General features: G+C 37.6%; 2 protein-coding genes across 2 annotated transcripts in view; one reads left to right on the top strand and one right to left on the bottom strand.

Annotated features, from left to right (window-relative positions):
• Nucleotides 1-13923, bottom strand: part of E(Pc) (Enhancer of Polycomb) — a 70059-nt gene extending 56136 nt beyond the window's left edge. Inside the window, exons 1-5 of the mRNA XM_083142399.1 lie at nucleotides 13502-13923; nucleotides 5277-5415; nucleotides 3611-3711; nucleotides 2822-2962; nucleotides 53-309 (exon numbers count right to left, since the gene is read on the bottom strand). Of these exons, the coding sequence (XP_082998525.1) occupies nucleotides 53-309; nucleotides 2822-2962; nucleotides 3611-3711; nucleotides 5277-5415; nucleotides 13502-13654 (791 nt within the window). The 5' untranslated portion in view covers nucleotides 13655-13923. The remainder of the gene's footprint in view (nucleotides 1-52; nucleotides 310-2821; nucleotides 2963-3610; nucleotides 3712-5276; nucleotides 5416-13501) is intronic.
• Nucleotides 13924-14148: 225 nt separating this feature from the next.
• The window catches only part of LOC146004137 (glyoxylate/hydroxypyruvate reductase A-like), a 53631-nt gene continuing 52005 nt past the window's right edge, over nucleotides 14149-15774 (top strand). Inside the window, exon 1 of the mRNA XM_083142804.1 lies at nucleotides 14149-14254. Within this exon, the coding sequence (XP_082998930.1) occupies nucleotides 14149-14254 (106 nt within the window). The remainder of the gene's footprint in view (nucleotides 14255-15774) is intronic.

Below are 15774 nucleotides of genomic sequence, written 5' to 3'. Positions count from 1 at the left end.
TTTCACGCCATACTTTCGTGTTTTGTGTGTTTTCTTGTTTCATTGCACATACCTTTTCTCAAATATTTCTATCGTAAGATGCAAATGCTCCCTCTTCGTCTTCTCTCTCCTCTTGACCATCTCCAGCAACGTAACCGCTCGACTGAGATCCCTCTTGAGTTTGAGCATCTTTTCATACGAGGTTTCGTCATTCTTTCGGTTCTTCCTTGTCTGCATCTTCTCAGTCCGCCTCCTGAATGCCAAGTAAGGGTTGTTCGCTGATATCCCAGGTCGGTTTTCAGTCTTTACTTGAGGAATTAGGGGATGTTGCTGGAACATAAACAACCATCTATTAGGATATGGTTTAAAGTTTGATTTATGTACAGACGTGCTAAGTTGGATGTTCATAAGAAAGTTTCTCATATTCATATAAGTAAAAAAAAGCAAACACAGATACTAGAAACTTGCTTCTGATATTTAACATCATTTTTCACGAAACATCATGAAAACTGGACTTACAGTTAAATTTAAATGTACCTCCCAGAAACTCTTGATTACATGCTTATGATTGTAGCCACTATACTATTACAGAGACCCGAGAATGTGTTACGTAGATTTCAGACTGAATTGAATGAATGAATGAGTTTGTTTGTCAGCACAAATGGCCATTCTGCACCCTTCAAAGTTATGAGGAAAATTTCCCTTTCTAAAATCCTTACCTGAAAGTTAAAAAAGGGGTGTTAAAAGCTCCCTGAGAAAAGTTAAAAATGCAAGTCTTGGCAACATTGTGCTACCCATGACTTATTCGTAGATCCTGTGCATTGTTTAGTTATTGATTCAATAGTACCTAACTGCTCTGTATCATGACTGCTCAATATTTGATTTACTGTTGAGATATTCTAGAGAGATTCATATCATCTTTCTTCAATCGGTATGACTCCCAGGAAGAATAGTGTGATTCTAGCATTATCGCATAATTCTATGACACAAAGAGATGACAACTATATTTTTGTGTTGGTGTACTCACAGCAAATTGAATTATTGAGTAGTATAAACTGACTGGTTCCATTTCACCACAGAAAAAGAGAAACTATGGCAGGAAAAACAAAAACACACCCCTGATGACCACTTTCACCTCACAAAAAGCAAACTGAACACCAGGTTCACCCCTGCAGACTTGGTTTACAAATTGGGTGAAAGGGGAGTGGATCTGCAAGTGTCTCGCATTCATTGTAGACTTCTAGCAGCTGGAAGAAAAGGCACAAACCTCCAAAGAAACACCTAAAAGAATTCCACAGGGCATGCCCCTTGTGGGCAAGATCTCGTCGAGATTGTACAATAGAGGACTGGAAAAAAGCTATTTTGCCTGATGAGAGCCACTTTGAACTGCAGGGGCGGTGGGTTCAATATGGGTGCCGAGCCAAGTATGAGCCAACGACTTATTTGAAAGAGACCCTAAAGAATGCCACGATGAAGATGAAGGACTGGAACCCTTAGTACCAGCCAATGACACATGAAAAGTGACCAGTACATTGAAATCCTGGTAAGGAGAGTTGTTCGTGACCTGTAGAAAAGGTTTCTGGATAAAAGGTAAAGTTCCCCATGCATGAGAGCATGTTTAGGGGCTGTGCAGGTAGGGCCCCACATATTCTCTATCTCCACAATTTTTGAGGTGATCCGATCTGCACTACGATGCAGCTGCCTTTACCTCCCCCACCAGGTACCCACTGATTTGAGCCTATGTGAGCAGGTCTCCCATGTGGCAGTCAGATGCTCTACAGAGTAGACCACTGTTGCCGGATGGAGACAGAACTTTTCAGCAAATTTGGTTCCATGCCACACTTAAAAGAAAGTTGAGAAGTCATGAAATAACAATATTCGTGTCCTAAAATGACAGGGAACTCCATTGACAAGTGGCTATTTGGAAAATAAGACTCACTGAACTGAGTTCCAAAAAAACTACACATGATAAGAGTCATGATGATGAATCTATGCAAAAAAGTGTAATGCAAATTATGAAACAAAAAAGGGCATATTAGCTACACAGGTATGTAATTGATTGTTTTTTAATGTTGTAATTTATTTATTTAATTCAAACACACAGGCACATGCCCAAAAAGCAAAAGTACAGAAAATATATAAAATGGCAGTTATTGTCATGTTCCAAATCATTTACATGGGACTCTACAGCAGTAAAAAGGTAAGGAGACACTAAAACTTCCTCAGAGACAGTGGAAAAGGACTTCACAAAAAACTAAAAGCATTTGTTAAAGCACTGTCATCATCTCCCAACCAATCAAGATGGACGTGCCAAACAATTAAAACAATACAGACACCACGCGGCAAGGGATCCAGCTCTTGCAGAAAATGACAATGACTAAGCCAAGTTAAATGACCTCTTCTCAATTAGCGACACAGCAACAAACTGAATACACCAGAATTGGCATTTTCATCTTCACTTTGCAGAAAATCATTCATTGCTCATGCACCACCAACAGACAGAGGTGGGCACACAAGCCAAAAAAATGCATCTTGTTACTTGGATGCGAAAGCTCCCTCAGTTAGTTGCTGCAATGCAGATAGAATTGAACTATAAAATTTTCCAACTTTAAAAAGAAAATCTGTTACAGTATACGTATGGGTTAAATCATCAATGACTTTTTCCAGGTTTTTAGCAGGTGTAAATCTACATCCATAGTTATTTGATATTCTTATGCCACATCGAAAAGAAAATTACAACCTTCACACAGCTATTTAACGTAATTCAATCTCTTCAATCGTTAAGGGTTGCAGAATATTTTTCCCCCTTTGGTGGGAAATAAACAAAAATAGGACTACTTACCATCTTTAGCCGCTTGTTCAACCAATAGTCATACACAGCAATTATGAGATCATCATCTTCTTTGAGAAGAGATTTCGCTTCCTGAAGAGTTACAACCTTCTGACCACTGCCTTTTTCCAACCTGTCCATCATTTCTTCAAACTGCAGGAGAAACGAAAAAATCAATATATTTAAAAGACTGCATGAATTTGAATATTAATTAATTAATATAAATTAAAAATGCATAAAAATATATAGAGGCAACAAGTTGTGCTAAAAGACATTACACTTATATACATTTAAAAAAACAACACAATATTACTAGCATGATAGAATGCATTTCATTCTTAGTAATTCCTTTGTATTGTTTTCTATTTCATTACGACCTGGCTTTGTGATATTTCTAAACCTTATGCATCTTTTTCTTTGTTAATTGATGTGATTTGTTGAGTAGACATAAGTTATCACAGCAAACACAAACATTTAGAATAAACAAGAGATTTTGTAAGGTTGACAATGTAGAACAGTTTTAAATTGTCAAAAACTACCAAGATGTGTCCCCACAGTGGATTGATCGAACCAGGGATACCTGAATTACAAGACGACAGAGTTAGCAATACACAATTCCGTTACGTAACGTTAACTACAGATGCACACATATAGTCAACACTTCTTTGGTGTTAAAGGCAGAGCATACACTTTTCTGTTTGTTCTTACTTTCACTTCATTCTCATGAAATACCTAAGAAGACGTTAGTGGACGAAAAACTACCATTTTTAAAGTTGTGCATACTGTACCATAGAACATTACCTTGAGAGCTGTTATATCCATCTTCTTTGCCTGTGCATTTACCCACTTTTCATCATCAGAGTCTATATCGTAATCGGGGATGTCCTGTTCCATTGCAAAAGCTGTAGAGTAAATTAAAATAAATACTCACTCCTCAACTGGGTGCAAATTTCAATGTTTCTTCAGCAAGCAGCAAAATAAATATATATATATAAAAAAATAGTTTGGCTTAGCTCTACATTTCTTACCAGACTACCAAATTTGTGTTTCAACCACAGATGAAAATGCACATCGATAGATCATAAGTTGTGAATAAGAATCTCTTCCTACATTAAACTTGGCAAACATGAGAAAAAGTGTGGAAACTTTTTGACAAGACTAGAATCTGGGTCTCTGGCATCCCATGGCACTGCTTAAACAGACAGCTACATGACGTTTGCTTACCATGTTAAGGCCGAATCACACGGAACTGGATATCCAGTTAGTTGGCGCTGAACTGGCCACCTTACCGGAAGTGACGGCTGCCTGGCTGGCTGCTTGACTGGTTTTGAGGAATAGGCCATGTTCTAATTCTCTGGAACAGCCAATCGGAGTGAAGTTTGGCCATGTGAAGATAATCTGTGAGTTTAGCAAAAATATTTCCTTTGCCTGTGCTTTCCGAGTGTTGGCTGTTTTTGTTTGTTTCTCGACAAAAAAAGGGAAAGAGATGTGTGAATGAATCCTGCGAATCTCATACATGAATATGCATACTCGAGTTCATTAAAAAGCTTGTTCAGTACACATTGATTACAATATTCTTTTCGAGCCAATTTCTAGTTCATACTTTTCTGTTTTAATTTTAATTAAAAGCACAAAGCAGTATTCTCCAACAACATTCTTCAAATTGCTCGTTCATCTTTGCAGTTTGTCTGCTCTGCGCAATACCTTATGGGAACAAAAGTCTATCGACGAGTACGGTAACAAGTATTATGTGAGGCAAAAACTACCAGTGGGTATCCAGTACAGCACCAGCTAGGGCATTCCTATTGGAAATCCAGTTCCGTGTGATTTAGGCTTTAGTCAACGGTGAGGCTAGTGAACTCCAAAATTGAGGTGATTATGATTCTTGTCGACTCAAATTGCAAAAGCACCGACACAGAAGACCAGAGATGGAGGTTCTGTTCTTGTGGAAGCAATCTCTTTTAAAAAATTTAAATTTCCATAATAAGTTTGTTACCTTATTCTCAGTACATAAGAAGTAAGCAGAGAAAATATTTTATAAAATATAAATAAAGAAGACTTGATTAGCACATTTAGGAACTATAAGAAAAAGACACAATTGGGCTAGGCTTCAATTGGTTTCCAACCCAGTAGTGCCATGTACATACATCACAATTCAAGCCCAATTAGTGACATACAGGAGATTTATCAGCTATGTATCGTACTAGATTAGCATATATTTATAAATATATCTTTGAATGGTTCAGTATTTTATGAATCAATGCACCTACATGCAGAGCCATTTTATTTCTGCCCTGTATCTTATTGTTGAATTACTAGTCCACGTAACTAACAAACAATTCCACTGATAACATGAATATACTATAACATATTTTTTTTATTTTACTGTGTATAAATTCTACAACCCTACTGTACAACAATCTCATGTAAGAACAAAATTAGAACATCTAAAAAGAGTGCTGCTTACGTTGCATATGTATTAACTGTCTTGGCATCTTGAAATCTGGTGGGTAAAGACGGTCGTAAGCTTCAGTGTCTGCCAGTTCGTACACTTCGGGGGTTGGAATAATCAATCCTGTGCAAATTGCCCTCTGAAGATGGTGTTCCTGGAAGCACACAAGGCAATAATTCCTATAATTGCATAGTCAAGCAAAAATTGAAAAACGAATAGAAACAAAGCCTATTATCATGTTAATAGCAATAGTTTTAGTACCAATTGATTATAATAAACTTGAAATAACACAAAAAACAATACAATGTGCAGTTTTAAGGTTGAAGGTTGTATATTTAAGCCTGACATAAGCAATCATTTTTCAATATTTGCATAGTATAGCTTTTAAGTGAGAATTATACATAATTTTAGTTGCTTATGTGATAGCTATGTTTATGTCATTTTGTCTACCAAAGAAGTGTTACGGTAAAGCAATGTACTTCTGTTACCTAAGCATGAAGCAGCCCAGCTGAAGGCGACAGGCATGTGAATATAGCACCTGGCAAGACAATCCAAACAAACACCAGAAAAGATGTTACCTACCACTTCATAAACACAAAATATTAATGACAGAAGTCAATAGATTCACAATAAATATTAATTCCTTAACACATTTCCGTCCATAAACGACCAGGGTCGATTTAAAATATGTGCTTCTATTTGCACGTAAGCGACTACTATCGGAAAAATTATAGATACTACAGTTTGGACTCAAATTAAAAATTAACCAGTAGGCCTACATAAAAACTAGCTACATCAAAATTTAGCTTACTAAACTAAAGATATGCTGTGGCAAATATTAGTTTGCAGTTTATAAAATTGCTCAACTAACAAAATTAGTAAATCAAAAGTATGAAAGTTTGTGTAAAGACCATATCTTTAAATATATTACCAATAAGATTTGAAATATCTGCAGAAATACAATAAGGGTTCAAAAAAAGGTAAAAAAGAAATTTTAACAGATTGAAATAAAGGCCTTTATCACCTTCTTGTTTTTCTTGTATGTACGCATTGCTTGCATTGTAGAATTATTTTCCTGTAGTTTACGGTTATTACAAGCATAGTTTTTCGTTGTGACGTTTCAGGAGAACACACGTTGAAGGGAGTGTGTTCTCCTCTGTAAACTACATGAAAATAATCACCTTCTTGACTGCTCTGCCTATAATTCTCGTATTTCATTTTTACATGGTTTAATTTAGAGTTACCCTCCCCCTCTGATAATTGATTTGATTTATTTTACTTCACTTTTTTTTGCCACTTTTTACTAATTTGCGAAGATGGGGATGAGTGATGATATGATGAAATTGATGAATGGACACTCACAAACATCCATGCCCAGGTCAGGATTCAACCCCAGGACCCCTAGTGTCTGTCGTAGCGTGATGTGCCAACCGAGAAGCACTTAACTGTCTCAAAAATATGTACACTTGCCTCTTCAACACACTAGCTACGATTATATATTATACCCAAGGACGATAAAAACCCATGCCACGTATTAATGTGTTACTTAAACTACATCATGTTGTACAGAATACCAAGCCAATAATGAACTCAAATAGTGGCAAAAGAAATGACAGTACACCTAAACGATTCCTAATACTTGCCTGGAAAGTACTGAAAAGTGGAGAAGCAACAACATTCCAACGTAATTTGCATGATTGGGAACAGTTGCAATCCATGACTGAAGCTTAAAATGTTCCTTGCACCTTCAAATATTGTGCATATCAACCAGCACACTTCAATTTTGCAAGTTAGTACGTAGTATAAAACTTAATGCAATTTAACCCTTTCATGGTAAAAAATCTGACCACTTTGTTTATAATGGGTGTTTCCCATCACACTAGAGGTGTCGTACACAATTTAAATATGCTCACATGACTGTTTATTCTACTTTTTGTTACATAGCTACAATAGAACAATAAAGAAACATATTTTGATAGCACTTGTTTCACCAACAAACAGTTTTTTACTGTACTTCACTTTTCTTCTCTGTATCTTTTCATTAGTAAGTATCACTATAAGGTACATCATAACACAAAAACCATGCATACAGTTCTGTTGAAATGCTGCAGGTTTTGGCACTAACACATAGAATCTTCACTATATTTTGAAACTGCATTCTACTTGTTGATGGTGGAATTAAAGACAATTCACAATTCTGGAATCATTTTGGATTTGATTGCAGAATCATATCCTCAATTTCAGATTCTCCATCATCATTCCAAAATTGAGACACAAAACTGGTGAAATCATGGTCAATCATTTACTTCGATGACATTTTGCACAATTCTACAACAACATTTTCACACACATGGAAGCTTACAGTGCCGATGCACCACCCTAGAGCATTGACTACAAGAAGCAATAATGTTCTTTACAACATGTGACCACACCTACTGCCAAGCAGTGGCACCAGCAGAATAAAGAATAAATTGTCTAGGAGTGCCAAGGGGGGTACGATGTTGAAAACAAACATAGCATGAATCATGGATTAGCCACTACACAAAATTTCAATCGACTTTTAGATTGGATTGAGTTTATGCACAGTAAGGCTCATCGGGACTGGACCAACATTTTTAAAGTGGGGTCCGAACCAGTATGTGCCCCCACTGGGATCGAAATCGGGACCCCTTGATTTCAAGGCGACAACACTACCAATGTACCATCTGGGAGGCTCTGGTCAATCAACTTTTAGTAGGCATCCATGAAATCATGCCAAGTGAAGACTACCAGTGACTTGCTTCATTTTTGTTGATTCTTTTTCGACAACCATACCACATGTTTGGAAAAGATGAAAATGATGAAGCGTCAATCAAAAATGTGCATGGACAGCACACAACCCAAACCCTACAAAGAATTATATTAGCTGCCAGTCTACACGTCCGAGTCTCACTAGCCTGCAAAATACAGTCGAGGGTGTACTTCATGGAAGAGAGGTTGACATTTGTCTCTCTTCAAAAAGGGCCACTCCTTATACCCCACCCTTGCTTTTTAAAAACATAATTTTTGAGCCTCTGCAATTCAACTAATAACTAATAAGTTACAAAATGCATTTATTATTCAAATGTAAAACATGTTATACAGGTGACAACAACAAGAACGTAATTGCCCAGTGTTCAATTTGTGCGTGCTGAGCACAAAAAAAATGTGCCATGTAACGAGATATTATATTTGAAAAAGAAAATACATTCTTTTAGTGTTTAAAGTCCACTTTATGCACAGCATGGCTAATCGGGAGTACAGTTTAAAGTGGAATCAAAAAGAAAATACATGTACAAAGGTAAAACTTTTGTATAGCGGAGACAGATTTCTTACTTTTTACAGAAGAAAGTACTTACGCAAATCATTTTCTTTGGCTTTGTTGAAGTTTGGGAATGTAGTTTTGATCCATTTTAATGCAAAATCATGTGTTTATCTGCGAAAATCTCTCAGACACGCTATTGCTGATGCCGCCATTAGCTTTCTGAACAAGAGCACAATGTTCCGTGAGTCAGACCCTGTAGTCAGTGTTTCAAACCACGCCATGTTTTCGCTATAAGGTGATGTGTCGAAAAGTTGTTGCCGGGTGTGGAAGATCCTGTGGAATTTATAATTCAACACGGAATCTTGAAGAAAGAAGTGGATGTACATATTTACGAACAGAGTCCAGGGGGAGTGGAAAGTTAAAATTCAAAAGAATTCAGTTTATTTTCTTTCGAGAAAAACCCCGTATATGCTAAATTGAACGAACTGAGTGCTAATGGACCCTAACCTAACCTCGTAGGCATACCTCGTCACCGTGATGGTTCGTGGGGCTATCGTGAATTTTTTTGGCTAACGTCAATGGTTTGCGAGGTATTGGCACAAAAAATCGGTGAACAAGGTTGCAACACTGCATGCACATGCCAAACCGACAAAACACTGGCACAACGCACGATGAACGGGTACGCTACTGCCATATTGTGTGTGGAAATAAGGAAAAACAGTAAGTACTCGTTAATGTAAGAAATAGACATAATTTTCATTAGAAATTCATTATTTCACCTAAAGAAATCTTCCGCAATCAGGCACGTATCCAGAGGGGGGGGCTTAGGGGGCTCGAGCCCCCCCCGAAAGTTTTAGGTTTACACTAGATAAAATGAGGTTTTTGATTTCTTGTGGTGTGAAATAAAATAATGTGACAATAATTTAAGGAGAGAAATAATTATCGAGGCAAGACGGAGAATGTTCCATAACCCTGTTATTGATAATAGCACGTATCCAAGATGGGGCACAGGGGGCTCGACCCTCTCCCCAGGAAACTTTTCAGTTTACGTTAGATAAAATTAGTTTTTTGGCTTCTTAAATAATGTGAAAATAATGTAAGAAGAGAAATAATTATCAAGGCAAGACGGAGCATGTTTTATACCCTTGTTATTGTTAATGGCTCGAGCCCCCCCTCCCTCAGGAAATTTTTCAATTTACACTAGATAAAATTAGATTTTTGACGTCTTGAATAATGTGAAGATAATAAATTTATAAATCTGAGAGAAATAATTATCGAGACAAAACGGAGAGTGTTCTATAACCCTATTATTGTCAATAGCACGTATCCAAGGTGGGAATCAGGAGGCTCGAGCCCCCTTCAGGATTTTTTTCTGTTTACACTAGATAAAATTAGGATTTTGGCTTCTTGAATAATGTGATGATAATTGGGAGAAATAATTATCGAGACAAGATGGAGAATGTTCTATAACCCTGTCATTGTTAATAGCACGTATCCAAGCTGGGGTTGAGGTGGCTCGAGGCCCCCCCCCCCATTATTTTGTTTTATTTTGCACTAGATAAAATAAGGTTTTTGGCTTTTTGAATAATGTGACGATGATTTAAGGAGATAGACAATTATCGAGGTAAGACGGAGAATGTTCTATAAAACTGTTGTTGATAATATTGCACGTACACTTTTCTTGAGCTTTCGGTGTTGTCGCAGCGTACTTGAGCACTATGTAGAAACTTGTCAGCATTTGGAAGCTGCACAACAAAGGTAGCGCCACACGTAGGGCGATTCGTTGTAATTTCTAATCTCTGGAAGGCGGGAGAGGGTACGTTCTTGAATGAGAGAAGGAGTCAACTACTGGCGATATTAACGAATCGTTTTATCTGCGGAACGTTCTAGAATATAATGAGGATGTAAATACGCGGATTCAATTTTTCGGTTGATCTGTACAAAGAATCGGTTAATGAGATTTCAGAGGTAAGTGAGACAATTCACACAGTCGATTGATGATCAGATCAGTCAACGTCCTCTGATAGCTTTATAAGATATAGTGATACGAAAATGAAGACATTGACGACAGCGGAACTTCCGGGGCCTAAGTGTAGCGCTAGCACGGTTCGAGGGCCGAAGAGATCAAAGGTGTCTCTCTAAAGTGAATATTTCAGCAATACCGGATATTGGAGTGGTTTATTAAAACAGAAATAAACTGCATAGATCAACTGAAAAGCAAAGTTTTGAGAGATGATTTAGTTTTGCCAGAACTAAATTTCGTATATGCAGTCTGAGAATTTCATGGTATAAAACGATACTTTTGTTTAAGCCTACTGGGTTCGAAACACATTCAAACACTTAACTACCATAAAGAGCCAGCCGAAAATTTTATGAATGTCGAGAAGAGAAAGCAAGAAGATGTTGCATATGTAGACATTTTAGGCAGTAATTGCAGGCTCTGCCAGGACCCAAATCAGGGCTCTACCAACTGAGCCACCTAGCCATCCTTGACTTCAACCGATTTTTCGTTAAAATGTCTACATAGTACATGTCCTGTGTATATCAAATTGTAAGGTGTTGCCTGTATAGTGAACAAGACAGAAAATATAGGAGAGAGAAGAAAACTGAGGAGCATTATCACCGGTTGAGGATATTTTTTTCTGTGGTCAACAAGAGCTACTACTTCGAGGTGACAATGACAGTGGCCTAATAAGGGAGATTTCACACCATGTCGCCTGAAGATTAGGTTTGTGCGGCCTTTTGTGTCGCTACGGTGTGAAACGTTGCTGTTGATTGGCCCATTCCAATCGACATGTATCGCGTGTCCCTTCGGTCTGAAACCTTCCTAAGTCTTGAAAATCCAAGTCACAAGGATGGAAAATTAGGGCCTTGTTAAGGTTAGGTGTGAAGGCAGACAGACGACAGCACCCTTAAGGATCATATCCAAACCTGCAGGAAGAACGCATCTTACTTCAATCTCCAATACGATGATAAAAACTTCTGGTGAGTTGATTTTAAAAAATGTGTCCGATGTAAAGAGAGGCGTGCCCAGGATTTTTGGAAGGGAGAGGGGTTACGCATACTATTGTTGGTGGTCAGTCCTGATTTTGCCATTTTTTCCCAGTCTTTGACGTTCCTTTTTTTTTTTTAAGAATACTGGGTCAAATGGGGTTATTACCTCACCAAACCTCCCTTGGGCACGTCACTAGAGATAAATGAGTAAGCATTTCATCATACTGGGAGACGAAACATAGATGTGTTGGGAACGGAAGGGTTTTCACTGTGCATTAATTGTTTCGTGATCCACCTGTATTTGAGAAGACTTCCTTTGTTTCGTGCCGATATATGACAAGACAGCGGAAGTTGTGACAGGCATTTTTGAACACTTGTGAGTGCTAAGGCCTGAATCTGAACAATTTGTTGGGTTTCGGCTTTTATAAGCGCTGAAAAAATGGGAGGACAAGACACGTTAGTGGTGTTCAGGCTCGAATCAGAGAGAAATATTCGAGAGCTGCCTGCGTCCAGTTCGCAGCCCACAATTTGAATCTCGCGTTGTCGAGTGGATTGTCCATCCCGTGCATGTGTAACAGCTTCGTAAAAACACTCAAAGACACCATAATTGATTTTTTTTCCTGATGAGAAGAAATGGACAAACCCACATACTGAGATGGTTCCGGCACAGAGGAGTCGAGTGGTAAAAAATGTTCCGATTTCACATTCTGATTAAAATGATAGTCTTACAGTGGCAACGATTTAAGGGATACTTGCTCCCCATTTTTTTTTTTTTTTTGCCTGAACATTATGACCTCTTAATGTTAAGCCTTGGCTACAAAGAGAAAGTAAACTTTCCTTGCAACACCCTCCGCACCCCCCCCCCCCCCCCGTTTTGGAACCAAATTGCCACCACTGGTCTTAAACACACAATTGTGAGGTTCTTACTATACCCCTAGAAAAAATGGTGTTGAGCCCCCCCAAAAGGAATTCCTGGATACGTGCCTGTCCGCAATGCATAATAGTACATTAGCAACGTAAAAAAGTGTGAAATAAATGATTTATAGGTGTCTCACATATACGAAAGTAGTACCCACAATTGGTATGAACCATGTAAAACACAAAATATCCGATTTTAATGTGTCTCCGATATACCAAACATTTACCGATAATTTTGTTTTCAGTTGGCTTTGAAAAAAAAATGGGGGTGAAAGAAATTCAAAGGGGGTAAAGGCACTCCCTTGCAATCCCTGATGGCAAGGATCACTGCAGGGAAAGATTGCTAGATTATGCTTGAAAATGTTCGCACAATACCAACATAACACAGAGAAAAATACTCTGGGGTGGCGCATCACTCCATTCCCATGAAGGGGTTAAAAATCACTTTATTTACATTAGGCAAATTCTACACTACGTATTTGCATTATCCACTGCAATTGCAAAGGTAGGTGCATGAAAAACTTCGATAACACAAGTAATGCACGCAAAACGTACAATAATAAACACACTTTGCACCTTATCAATCATTCAATGCACATGATAAATATTAATCTCTATTTGATTTTTAACGAAGTGGGTTTATACTAGCCACACGCGCTATGAAAATTGATACAGCTTGTATGTAGAACCTTCATTTTGAATCATTATACTATCAACATCGAATACGTAACGTATAAACAAGATCACTGACATAAAATTGACCCTTGCACTAAATTTGTTGCACTATACAGATGGCGTTGCGATCTGTCAAATGCCAAATCAAAACAATCGGGGATCGCCCATGTTGTAGATGATGTGTGTCAACATATAATGTAAAAGTATCGATGGAAATAAATGAATGGCAACCATTTACTTCTCAGGAAGCTGGAAAAACATGTTCGGAAAACCAACTTTGCTACAACACGCCGACATGTTTGAAAATCCGCCATTTCAATATGGCGGACCAATCACGCTATAAATGAAATTTCTTTGTGGAAATACTTACACTTTCTTCCTCTTTTTCCATTCCGGTTGGCATCGGCGGAACTGCTCTATTAATTGCTGAATAGTCTGGTAGATCAGGGAGTTCTTCAGCTATGTAAATAGGCATAGGCTTAGCGGCGTCCAGCGCCCTAGCCCTAAACGAGAGCTTGCTCATTTTTGTTGACAAAACTAGGAACACATTGGCCACGATGTGTAAGATGCTGGTATAGTTCCCTTGCAGGGTAGCGAAGGGTATATACCCTGCACCAAACAAACCTTCAGTTTTCTTATTTCGTTCCCATTATGGCGCTTCACTCACACTCTGTCACAATATTAAAAATACTATATCCGAACATGTCTCTTAGGCTCGTTTTCACAAACGACATCATGGCGGATCCATACTCCTCAATACCGAAATGCATTGCGCGGGGATCGACGCATTCGTTCGTGGTGGTCCATGCACTCTGCGAGAATTCCGAACTCAAATAAATTACTACACTTCTTTGCCGTATTAAAAGTTAATACGATAAATGATGAAAATAAAATTAATATCAGGGGTGAATATAGATATAAAATTGAATTTCATTTTGTCTATGTCCATGTATTTTAGAATTATATGTAACTTTAATTCACGTGTTTAAATTTATATTGATTTCATCTATTCCCGTAATGGAGGCAACTGGTTCTAGAGTTATACCCGTTGTCAGCGTAATTCCAGGTTTGGCACGCCGAATTGAACGTGTGCTCGCTGATTTGAAGGTCAATGTTGTGTTAGGTGATTACGAAACATATTTTATGTGATGTGTATAATGCATGTTATTAAAGCCCAACGAAAGAAAATTGTATTTTCCGGTCCACCTTGTTTGTTCTCCTCTTAATTATTTTATGCCACAGGTAAATATATATTATGACGTTGTCATTTATCAATTCCGAAAAGTCATTAATTCATTACCAAAGATAATGCCCAACTGTGAGGGCAATTTTGAAACACTTTTTCCTAATATCAAAGCAAATTTATAATCTACCTGTGCACTAAGATGATGTTTTCTGTAAACATACAAGTATACCGTTTCACACCACAACTTGCTTGTGGCCATATACGATGGTGGTAATATTTTTAGGTGTGTTGATTTATTTACAAGAAAATGACATTGTTTATACTAGAGAACCAAATCTCCAGAGTTCAGTATTCATGAAAGTACATTTACAAACAATGATATTGCCATGGTGCCCACTGCATTGGGCAAACGCGATGACACAAAAGCAGTTTTGTGCGATTCACTTTCTGCGTATACTGTCAGACTGGATGAAGACCATCCACTGCATCAAACATGTTTGAACAGAATGGAACAATCAGTTATGATCACAGAGCAGCCTTTTACGATGACGCTTCAACAAGGAACATTTTGTGTCCTCATGATTCCATACATCCTTGTACAGTCATGAACACTTCTACGTTGTGACAAACCCATTTATTTTCAATGGTTTTATTACAACCTCGAAGTGTATGACTATACATTTTGCCCATGTGGTTTGTTACGTTCCATCACACAATAATATGGGGTCAGTAAATCAGTGCATCCGGTTAAATGTATGTTGTTATTATTTTAATTGATACATTTTGCGGTTTAATATGACATAAAATTAGTTTCAAGGTGTAGAAACCCCTAATAACATACATGGTTGATCTTCAAAAGTTGCATATGTATTCTAAATTATTTTCACTGTTTTATTTTCATAAAAACTGATTCTATGCACGCACATAAAGTGAAAAGAAGAAACATATAAAAAACCTAACAGCATTAAACCCAACACTCCTAACCTTACAAAATTGTAAAATTGCTATTAGCATTTCATGCACAAAATTCACCTGTATGAATGATAATAGCACCACAAGCAGAATTCACGACACAACAAGGTCGCAAACACCAGAACAGTTTTGCCACGTGCTAGAACCAGATACTCATGATGATTGTTTTGTAATATAAACTGAAACATAGCGTAATCACAAGCAGCTTGCTTCAGAATAAATTTCCTATGCATCTGAACCACAAATGTAATGACATTTTATGAGCAATCCAAATGACATCACATGTTCGTAATTCATCATACAGTGGTGTAGTGCACTTTTCTGTGCCTCCGGAACTAGTGTATTGGATGTCCTATAGTGAAAAAATTGTAACGTTTCCGATTGTTTTATGATTTGTCCTAGCACAAAGACTAATTATCGTAGAATTTTGGAAATCATTGTCACACGAAATTTGAACCTTCCTTAAAGTAATGAGTGCTATTTGG

This window comes from Lepisma saccharinum, chromosome 21 (genome assembly GCF_977018435.1).
Source record: "Lepisma saccharinum chromosome 21, izLepSacc3.1, whole genome shotgun sequence".
Taxonomy (NCBI): Eukaryota; Metazoa; Arthropoda; class Insecta; order Zygentoma; family Lepismatidae; genus Lepisma; species Lepisma saccharinum.
Note: the sequence above shows the minus strand (reverse complement) of the source record. Positions and strands in the feature narration are given on the sequence as shown.